General features: G+C 44.5%; 1 protein-coding gene and 1 long non-coding RNA gene across 2 annotated transcripts in view; one reads left to right on the forward strand and one right to left on the reverse strand.

The window, feature by feature from the left end:
- Positions 1–2,620: 2,620 nt before the first annotated feature.
- On the forward strand, positions 2,621–2,903 carry LOC119428863. Its single transcript, XR_005187723.1, has 3 exons — positions 2,621–2,699; positions 2,769–2,815; positions 2,883–2,903. It is a non-coding gene; the product is annotated as an uncharacterized LOC119428863 (long non-coding RNA).
- A 4,561-nt stretch (positions 2,904–7,464) lies between these two features.
- Positions 7,465–11,266, reverse strand: part of f2 (coagulation factor II (thrombin)) — a 16,337-nt gene continuing 12,535 nt past the window's right edge. The window contains exons 14-15 of the mRNA XM_037696521.1: positions 10,369–10,439; positions 7,465–7,706 (exon numbers count right to left, since the gene is read on the reverse strand). Of these exons, the coding sequence (XP_037552449.1) occupies positions 7,557–7,706; positions 10,369–10,439 (221 nt within the window). The 3' untranslated portion in view covers positions 7,465–7,556. The remainder of the gene's footprint in view (positions 7,707–10,368; positions 10,440–11,266) is intronic.

Below are 11,266 nucleotides of genomic sequence, written 5' to 3' on the forward strand. Positions count from 1 at the left end.
AAATTGTCCGTTTTTTATTTGACATGCTGAAAACATTTCTCGGTGCAGCCAGGGGGCGAAGGGAGTCCAGTTCGGTGGCCTCAGGATTCCACCTCTGCTCTTTGCAGATGATCTAGTCCTGTTGGCGTCATCGTTCCGTGATCTTCAGCTCGCACTGGAGCGGTTCTCAGCTGAGTGTGAAGCGGCCGGGATGAGATTCAGCACCTCCAACTCTGAGGCCATGGTCCTCAGTAAGAAAAGGGTGGATTGCGCTCTTCAGGTCGAGGGTGAAGTTCTGCCTCAAGTGGAGGAGTCCAAGTGTCTCGGGGTTTTGTTCACAAGTGAGGGAAGAATGGAGCGTGAGATTGGCAGACGGATTGGTGCAGCGTCTGCAGTATTGCGGACTCTGTACCGGTCCGTTGTGGTGAAGAGAGAGCTGAGCTGTAAGGCAAAGCTCTCCGTTTACTGGTCGGTCTACGTTCCTACCCTCACCTATCATGAGCTCTGACCGAAAGAATGAGGCGGTTGAAAAGAGTTTCCTCCACAGAGTAGCTGGACTCTCCATTAGAGATAGAAGTGTTTCCCCTAGATAACAGGGCGCTCATCTCATCTTGGGGGCGGGAGACACATCTTAGCTGCGTGCTGTTTGTACCGACAGTTTTCGAGCAGAGGGTGGGGGGATCCAGCGTGAGGGAAGAGGCAGCCCGAGTGCTGCATTTAGCTTCTTAGCTAGCACACCTGTATTGCGTACCGCTACGTGATTGCTACGTGTATCCAGATGGTGGGTGGGATTTCGGTTCGGTAGGCGGGGCGCTCGGTTCTGTTGATGGGGCGGGGCGCCCCGCTTGTATAATGGTAGTGGAAAAACTGGATAGGGTGAGAAGTTCAGTTCTCTGGGAGAGACTCGGAGGAGAACCACTGCTCCTCCATATCCGAGATGAGCCAGTTGAGGTGGTTCTGGCATGTCTGACTGGGAGGAGACCCAGGACACGCTGGAGAGACTATGTCACTCAGTTGGCTTGGGAATGTCCTGGAGTCCTCCCAGAAGAGCTGGAAGAGGTGGCTGTGGAAAGAGATGTTTGGGCCTTCCTGCTCAAGCTGCTGCCCCCGCGACCCGACTTCAGAACAAGCAAAAGATGGATGGATGGAGAAAACAAGTCTGACTTCAAAATTACAATTTATCTTTCAGCATTTGGGTATATTTGACCATCAAACTGTCTGTTGATCCTTTTGCTCTTATTGAGTTAATGGAGTTCATCACACGATAATAATTTTTTATGGATATTTTCTGCTAGCTATTTTAATTGTCCATCTAAGGAGTTTTTGACCTGTAAATGACAGCTAGACAAAGCCACACCTGAGCACGCTGTAATCCACTCTGTGCTCAGTTATTCTCATTTCCTATTTAGCAGCAACACCTTTGACTTCCTGTCAGTATGTTGAGCTGCTGTCATTTTATTCCTCAGCAAAGATCTCTGATTTTTTTTTGTTTGTTTGCTTAAATTAGAAACAGATTTGGTGCATAATTATTCTTACCAAAATAAAAAAATGACAACCGACAAGATGCAGTTAATTATTATAAGAGAAGTGTTTGTTTTAAGAGAAATCACAAGTTAGATGTTCTCCTGCAGAGCTGAGAAGTGGGCGTGGCCAAGAGCGCTTGCAGGTGGCAAAGAGCAGAGGAGTCAGGAAGCCGAAATCACGACATTCTGTGCTCTTTTAGAGCGTTTAGAGTTTAGAAACATTGTTTAGAATATTGCAAGAGTGAGGGAAGGGTTTAAAAAGCATTAATATGTATCTACTGTATATAAATAATAAAATAAACTTCTACTTTTACTACTATTCCTACTTTGTGGATTTTCACCCATCGCAGGGCTTCAGGGTACGGATCCCCCGTGATAAACAAGGGACTACTGTATTATAAAAAGCTATTGCTCTGTGGTTAAGAGGTGTTTTCAGAACACCTCAGACATTTTGATTAAGAAGGAATTGGATAAACAGGTTATGAAAACGTTTAGCTTTAAAACAAATAAGAAGGGAAATGTCCAGAATATTCTAAAGGTTCTTTAAATGTCTATAAGCAGTCTGCAGCTGAGCTGATATTTTTGTCATGGTGGTTCAGTGGGTGGTCCTACAGCTCGACTCTGGACGGATGATGTTCAGACGACAGATTCAAGGATACAAACATATTAATGCGCGTTCAAGCAGTTCAAACCTGAGTTTAACGCTATCCGATCGCCTAAAAACTGTTTTGAATGACAAGTTTGAACATCCTGTGTGTCCTGCAGGCTGCCTCTTGGCTTGATGGCGCCCCCGCTGCTGTGGAGGACTTCCTTCAAGACAGGAAACACCTGAAGGAGCTTCTGACCAATCAGAGCTGCTGTGTGGGGCGAGCAACAACCACAGGTACAAACATTTGACTTGAAACATACCTGAAACCGACAAAGGTCTGAAGTGGTTCTAACATTCTCAGTGAGTAAAGACACGGAGACGACCCTCCTCTGCGTCTGGTCCCACTCCTTCTTCACCAAACCAACAAACCCTGACCCGCCTACTAGCCACAGAACTGTCCAATCAGATGCTGTCCCTGATGAAGGCGGTCCTTTGCAGCAGGAGCAGGTGAAGGTGGAGGTGGTGGTGAGCATGGAGGAGGCTGCGATTGTTCTGACAGAGCAGGAGGTGTCCAATCAGAGCTCAGACACACCTGAGGTCCTGGACAGGTGAGAGTCTGATTCCAGTTCTGTTACTGAGTCCAAACACACCTGTGTAATAATCCAACTTCCTGTCAGGTCAAAGGACTCACCTGGGAACTGTGTCAGCCAATCAGAAGGCTCAGGTAACAAACACACACACATATACACACATGGACTGACGCAGTGCACTGAAACTTCCTGTCTCCACAGCTGAAGTACCAGCCGGCACCCTGTACAGCATTTCCCACAATTCTCAGCGTGTGGCTCACAGGTGTCCTCAGTGTGGGAAGTGTTTTATCTACAGGTCTCAGGTGAGCTCGTTGACCTGAACCCGTTTCTCTTCGGTTCATTCAGGAAGTCTTTAAAACAAACGTGCCTTACAGGTAATTCGCCACCTGCGCTCGAACCGGGCCTGTGGGTTGGCCTCAACACCCGGCGCTGTGAAGACTCAAGCTGAAGAGGAGCACTGCTCGTTAGAGCCCCGCCCTGTCAGGACCTACACCTGCTTCCAGTGCAGCACGGCGTTTAAAAGCGACGACGAGCTTCTGTCGCACCAGCGTTCGCACCGAGCGCGCCCTGTTTATCAGTGCGTCCAGTGCGACCGGGCGTTCCACCACCTGTCCAGCCTGACCAATCACAAGCAGACACACCTGGACAAAGAGGGCTTCGCCTGCAGCAGGTGCAACAAGATGTTCGAGTCCGCTAAAGAGCGGGATGCCCACCGTTTGCAGCACCGCCAGCCGGGCCTCGGCTGCTTCGTGTGCTCCGTGTGCTCGCAGACGTTTAGCTCGCAGATGCCGCTGCTGCGACACCAGCAGTCGCATTCGGCCGAGGGAGCCGAGCTCCGCTACAGCTGCCGCTTCTGTGAGAAGACCTTCTCAGGTGAGGCCTACAGGCACACCCCTGACACTGCGTTCAGACAGTGCAAACTTAGTTTCAGGGACTAATCATCATCATCATTTCTTTCTTTATAACGTTATAACTCTTAACTTTAAAACTTTCTTTATAAAGCGCCTGCCACAGCTGAAACAAAGTGCTGAACATCAGTTAAAAACAAGATAAAAAAAAGAGCATAAAAGCAAAGCTACAAAGCCAAGCACACAGTGAACTAAAAACTCAGTTTAAAACACAATAAAACGACGAGTTAAATAGATCAAATCAATACCAATAAAAATGAAGTAAAATCAAGTCTCGGGTTGAAGGTCACTGAGTAGAGATGAGTTTTCAGACGGGTTTTAAAAATGGACAGTGAAGGGGCCTGTCGAATGTGCAAAGGCAGAGCGTTCCATAACTTCGGGGCACTAACAGAGAAGGCCCTGTCTCCTCAAAGCTTCCTCTTACTCTTGGGAATGACCAGAAGCAGCTTTTCAGCGGACCTGAGTGACCGGGGGGAGTGTAGTGGTGGAGAAGCTCGGTTAAATAAGGCGCGGCAAGGCTGTTTAAAACCTTAAAAACAAACAAAAGAATTTTTGAAATGAACTCTAAAATACACGGGCAGCCAGTGGAGAGAAGCCAGGACAGGCATGATATGCTCCCTTTTGTGTGTTCCAGTTAAAAGGCATGCAGCAGCATTTTACACCAGCTGCAGACGTGTAAGTGAGGACTGGCTGACTCCGAGATAGAGGGAATTACAGTAATCCAGCCATGATGAAATGAAAGCATGGATTACTGTTTCAAACTGTTGCCTTGAAAGAATAGGTTTTACCTTTTGCTAATTTTCTCAAATATCATGACATTGTCAGGGGTTTTAAGTCAACTGGAGGGCTCGAACAAGCTCCGCTAGATCCCAAAACGAGTACCTCTGTCTTTGTTTCATTAAAATGCAGGAAGTTTATGGCCATCCAAGCTTTAAGATCCTCAAGACACGATAAGGGGTTTAATGGACCAAGCATCAACTCGCCTTAAAGGCACATAGATTTGGCAATCATCAGCGTTGCGGTGAAAGGAGATGCCATGTTTTCTAAATATGGATCCTAGAGGAAGTAGATGTAAAGGAAAAAGCAAAGACCCTAAAATTGATCTCTGAGGAATCCCATATGACAGAGGAGCAGAAAAGGATTCACACCCAGCAATTTTTACAGAAAATGTTCTTTCTGCCAGATGGGACTCCAACCACTCCAGAACCTACTTGGTAGACATCGGTGGGACTGGTAAAAAAAACTTGGTAAAAGAAACAGCATTCACATTGTGATGGTCTGGTTTCTTTGTATCAGTTTTCTGCTGGTATTTAGCATGGAAGTACTTCTTCAACCTCTTATCTGTCAAAATGTTGGGCTTGTTTAGATGTGCGCTGTATGTGTAAAGCCAGTTTCTGGGAATTCTACAGAGGGCTGGCTTGAAACACATCAAGGAGGTGCTATTTGTAAGACAGATCTGGGTTGGCAGGCCTCAGACTGATGAAGTCTTTTGGATGAAAGACGAAATGTTTCCTAAAAAGAATCTGTCCAGATGACATGATTTAACCCTTTTTTGTGCTATTATATTTTAAACTTCAAAGTTCATGCTCAATAATCCAGGTAAAAAAATCCAACAAAGTTAAGTCCGGTCATCTGGACAGTTTATTTTTGTTGAGCCGTTTCGTCCTTCAGCCAAAGGACTTCGTCAGTCCGAACGTTTCAACAAAAACAACAAAAAAAGAAACTGTCCAGAGGACCTGACAACGTTTTTGGATTTCTTTATCTGGATTATTGAGCATGAACTTTGATGTTTTGAACCACTTTGGCTATGGCTGCCTCAGAGGAGTCAACGAGAAGTGGGCGGACCCCATAAACCATCTTATTACCATCAAACTGGTTGGTCCACTATTGCCCCTTTTCCACAGTTCCTCCTTGGCCCCGCTTTACCGCTCAGGCCGGTTCTGTGCTCTTTCACAGGGCCTTCTTTGTGGAACTGGCCTGTTTTTTCAGTACCTACTTCTCTGCGGTTCCATTGAGGCCAAACAGGACCCTAAAACGTGACGTCAGCGCATTGTTGGTTACTGATTGGTCAGGGGGCGGAGTCATTGGTCAGAGGGCGGAGTTTCAGAAACTTCCACCTCAATCCAATCCACCATTTTCTTTTTAACCCACCATTAGAAAAAACTCGAATCTGGAGGAGCATGTTTTGGAGTATTTTGAAGGTATAAACGAACAATAATGTCACAACTGTGGTCAAATGCTGAAGTTCAGGCGTTTTTGTGTTTGCTTGCAGACGAAAAAGTTCAGAGAGAGCTAGATGGAGCGACACGTAACGAGAAGGTTTATAAAGAGTGTCGGTGTGTTGATAATAATGATCCACCCACTAAAGGGGCACTAATGGGCACTGTGGAAACGGGAAATGAAGCGATCCGACCTGTACTGACCCGATAAGGGCTGAGCCAAGCAGGACCTACGGAAAAGTGGCATATGTGAGTAAGCCACTTATGGGACTGAGTTTGTTTGTGGCTCCTCGGACTGATGAAGTTCTTTGGATGAAGGACAAAACGTTTCAACACAAAAATGAAAGAAACCATCCAGATGACCTGAATTAACTTTAATTTTTGTAACTTATATACTTTTCAAAATATTTATTGTGCAAATATTTTTCCTCTTAAAATACATTGAGGTCTCTTCAACTCTGAGTCATTCAGTGATCTGCACTCTGCAGGAAATTCAGTTTCCATACTTTGCTTTGTATTCCAGAAGCAGTTCAGATTATTTAAAGCTTAATTTGTATTTTAGTTTTATCTCCGTTTCTTTCTGCCTGTCCTGTTTGTGTTGTAGGAGTAACTCAGCTCCGGATCCATCAGCGCACACACACCTCTCGCTCGTACCGCTGCAATCAGTGCAACAAGTTGTACAGCTCGTCTACGGGGCTGCAGTCCCACCAAGCCACTCACAGCAGCGACAGCCGCTTCCTGTGTCCGCAGTGCGGCAAACGTTTCAAGACCCGAGAAGGCCTAGAGGGCCACCTGAGGACCCACACAGGAGAACGCCCTTTCCGCTGCCCCCACTGCCCTAAAGACTTCACCGCACTCGCAGGCCTCAACGTGCACGTACGGCAGCACACCGGAGAGAGGCCGTACACGTGCACGGTATGCGGGAAGGCGTGGCCATCTGGAGGAGACCTACAAAAACACATGAGGATTCACACTGGAGAGAAACCGTACGTCTGCCAGGACTGTGGGAAGGCCTTCTCCATCTCCTGTCACCTGACAGAACACCGCCGCATCCACACAGGTGAGACGGGGTCCACACAGGTCGAGCAGGGTCCACACAGGTGAGACGGGGTCCACACAGGTGAGACGGGGTCCACAAAAGTGATGCAGGAAATCAGCCTCACAATGTCTGTCATTTGCTACAAACAGTACAAGACTTATCAGAAACATGTTGCGAGAAGCGTTTAGGAAAAGTAGAAAAAAAGAAGTGAGTCATGTTTATAAAAATAAATAAAACATGAAGTTTCTTTTCTGCAGGAGAGAAGCCGTACTGTTGTCCGGAATGTGGAAAATGCTTACGGAGGAAGTTTGACCTGAAGAAGCACATTTTGTCCCACAGTAATGTGCGTCCATACGCCTGCATCCTCTGCTCTAAAAGCTACACTCGTCAGACCCACCTGAACCGACACCTGCTGAGCCACAGAGCTGCTGACGGACAGGTGGTGGAGGTGGAGACGACTGAGGAGACATGACCTCCGGTCATATTCACCTGAACAAACACCTGCTGACTGACGGAGACAAATGAAGACAACTGAGGACTGAACCTTGAGAATCTGTTATTTTCCAGCATTTATTTCTGAAATTCCTGTTTTTCCACAAAGAGACTGATCAAACTAGAGGTGAAGATTATTTTGGACAAACTTTATTAGCATCATTTATTCATCAACAGGCAAAACAGGAAGTGACTGGGATTCATTCTGAGTTTGCGTCTACTCGTCGTCTCCTGTCTTTTCGATAACTTTCTTGATCCACCTGGCCATCCTGAACAGATGGGTGTAGAAGCCGTACTTTCCGTCGCGGTCACAACCTTCGCCCCAGGACACGATACCGATCTGGTACCAGCGGTTCTCTGCTGGATACTGCACAGAAAAGCACAAATCAGCAGCTGGTAACCAGGAAGTAATGAGATTGAAGGATGGGAGCTGGAAGTTTATAATCAAATCTGTAAGAAAACTTGGAGCTAAAATCAGAAGAAAAAAAACAATCTGAGGACCTTCAGATGCAGAAAGTTTTGCCTTTTTTTTTTTTTTTTTTTTTTTGTCTAAACTAAAGCCAGAATAAAACGTTTTACGTTTTCATGTGTTTCTGTTCAACATTTTGTTCTTGTTTTATACTAATTTTTCAAAATCCTTAATGAATCATATCAAATCATTTGCAACGATTTACATATTTCATACACGTTTAGTTACAGAGCTTGGCCTTTTTAAATCGAAGCTTAAGACTTTTTTTTTATTCCAACAGGCTTTTAGTACTTAACTGTGGTGCCATTTTGGGTTTTCCTTTTGTTATTGTGTTTTTCTTGCTTTTAACTTATGTTAATTACTGTCTTTAAGCACTTTGATCATCGTCACTGTGGTTGTGTAAAGTGCTATAGAAATTAAATGAAATAATATTTATATTCACAACGGAACAGCGTAGTATATCGAGTCTTGAAACTGAGAAAATGAACAGTTTAAAAAATGGTCTATCTTCCTCCTATCCGCCACTTGCTTACATCTACAGCCACCTCTTCCAGTTCTGGGAGGATTCCAAATGTTCCCAGACCAGCCAAGGAACGTAAGTCATTCCAGCATGTCCTGGGTCTTCTCCAGCGTATCTTCCAGTTGGACACGCCCAGAACACCATCTTGGTGGGAGCGTCCAGGAGGCATCTTTTCCAGATGCCTGAACCTCAACTGGTTCCTCTAGATGTGGAGGACCAGCAGCTCTACTCCCAGTCTTTCCCAGATAACTGAACGTCTCACCTTATCTCCAAGGGAGAGAATCCAGCTACGCTGCAGAGAAAACTCATTTTGACCATTTATATCTGCGACTCCGCTCTTCCAGTCACTACCCAGAGTTTGAGACTATAGGTTATAGTAGGAGCACAGACCGGCCAATAAACAGAGCGGCAAATAGCGATAAAATCACAGAACTGGATCTCTTCCACCTTCTGGTTGCACCTAGAAATTGTGTTCATCAAAGTTATGAACAGGATCAATGACATTGGACAGCCCTTGTGGAGTCCGACCCCAACTCGGAAGGAGTCCAACTTACTGCGAGCAATGCGAACCAGACTTGCATTGTTTGCATAGCCCACGGTGTATCTCATGGAACACGACTGAATGGCTCCTTAAAGTCCACAAAATACATGTTGACTGGTTGGGCGAACTCCTATACCCCCTGAAGGGTCAAAATGTGAGTAAAGAGCTGATCTATTGGTCCATGTTCAGGATGTAATCCACATTGTTCCTCCTTAATCCAAGGTTTGCCTATGGACTGAACTCCCAGCACCTTGGAATAGACCTTACCATGGAGGCTATGGAGGGACTATTGGGACTTACTGGCCCAGTCACTATAGACGTTCGCTGACACAGACCTGGCTCCAGGGTGGGACCCCAGTATCCCAAGTCTAGACAAGGGACATTGAGCTCCTTGTCTTCTGTCAATACAAGTATCGTGAACCACTCTTTTCTTGCTTGTAGGACCAATCTACCTAGGGAGACCCTGCCAACAGCGTAGCTTCTATTCAGGCACACAAATCACCACAGTAAGGTGGCAATTCATGAAAAAAGATTAAAAAAAAAGAAGCAATTTTTCTAAAAGTTGGGCTAATTTTTATAGTTTCAACATTTGATATGTTTACTATGTTCCATTGTGAAAGAAATATGGGTAAATGAGATTTGCAAATACAGTAATTGCATTCTGTTTTTACACTTTTTCACAAAGTCTTTTCTGAATTGGCTTGTAAAACCCTATATAGGATTGGGAGTTATTACTCTTCTGGAAACATTAAATTCAGAAAAAAAAAAAATCCATAAAAAGCCTGATAAAATTTTTATTTGATTTAAAGAAATGTTGATTTTTGAAGATTATGAGGATTCAGGAATAAGCTATTTTTTTCAGCTGGTTACACTTTTAGTTGATGTTCAGCCATTATGACCATCACACTGAAGTTTATTAAAAATAAAACTTTAACCCCCTGAAACAGTATCGGATTAAACAGGAACAAACAGGTCTTTAAATGCAGCTCCTGATAATCTCCAATGACTTCATAGGAACAAATAAAAACCAAGAGTACCATGATGTTGACGGGTTACATAAATGCTGTTAAAGGTTTTACTGGATCTGACAGCAGCAGTTCATCAGTGAGTAGAAAACCTTTGTTTCACTCTAAAACAATATTCAACGCTGACGACGTGAAACTAACTTTAGATTCGACAAAGAAATATTTTTCTTGTAAACTGATGTAAATCTGATTTAACTCCATTGGAAACACTCCCTGCTGGTCATTAGGCAAAAATGCAGGATCGACTTTATTTTTCTTTAATATTCACTTTATGATGGGCATAAAAAGTGTCAACAGAACCTCAGATTTATAGCGTTATTCATCAGTGCCAGTAAAACCTTCAGCTGTGGTCGTTTTCAGTGGATACTAAATAAACAAAGGGTGCAGTAATTTATTACATCCGGGTTAGTTTATACTGATTATCTTATTAATAATGGTTAGAAGCTGTTATTGGTTCACTATTACGTTTCTTACTTTCATTACAAACGGTCCTCCACTGTCGCCCTCGCAGGCGTCACCGTTTTGGTTTTCTTCTGGTTTAAAACCTGCAAACAAACAACGATGAAGTAACAATGAAGGAAATCTCAACAAGGTTACATTTATGTAGAATAAGAATATCCTGAAAACATTTTTAAATCGACTTGATTACTTTAGGATTAAACATATATTTTTTTAATTTTCATCCAATGATGGGGAGAATTTTTTGTTTTTCTTTCGGCTGCTCCCTTTGGGAGTCGCCACAGCGAACGGACTTGCACAAAGACTTGGCAATGGTTTTTACACCGATGCCCTTCCTGACACAACCACAGACCACCGAGCTACCACAGCCCTCTGTGTGGAGCAGAGAGCTGCTATCTAGAGCGCCCGGGGGAGCAGATGGTGGGGGTTAAAGGCCTTGCTCAAGGGCCCAGAGTGGGGGAAATGAGGGGGGAGGCAGGTGTGGGTGTTTCACCTTTCCCACCCACATTTTGATGCTGCCAGGACTTGGAACTGGAAACCTTCTAATCACAGGCCCACCTTTTCTAGCCTCTGTGCCACCACTTCCTTGTTGATGTTGAGAGCAAAGGTGGTAAATTAAAATATAGTATTCAGATTTGTGAGATGGGAACCGTCAATCTTTACAGCAAATTTAGTCCCAAGTTTGTCTAATAACCTATGATGGAAGCACAGTTGATGCCAAAGAAGAGATGTTTACCCATAATGCACAGTAATATATTAGCATAAACACGTCATGCCATCAGTCATGCATGGTGGTGGAAGAGCAGAGGTTTCTGTTCTCAGTCCCCCCCCCCCCCACACACACACACTCACGCAATAAATAAAAAAGTACGAAGCAGGAATAGTAGTACAAGTAGAAAGTTGTAGTATATAT

The sequence above is a fragment of the Nematolebias whitei genome, chromosome 23, assembly GCF_014905685.2.
Source record: "Nematolebias whitei isolate Nwh7 chromosome 23, NemWhi1, whole genome shotgun sequence".
Taxonomy (NCBI): domain Eukaryota; kingdom Metazoa; phylum Chordata; class Actinopteri; order Cyprinodontiformes; family Rivulidae; genus Nematolebias; species Nematolebias whitei.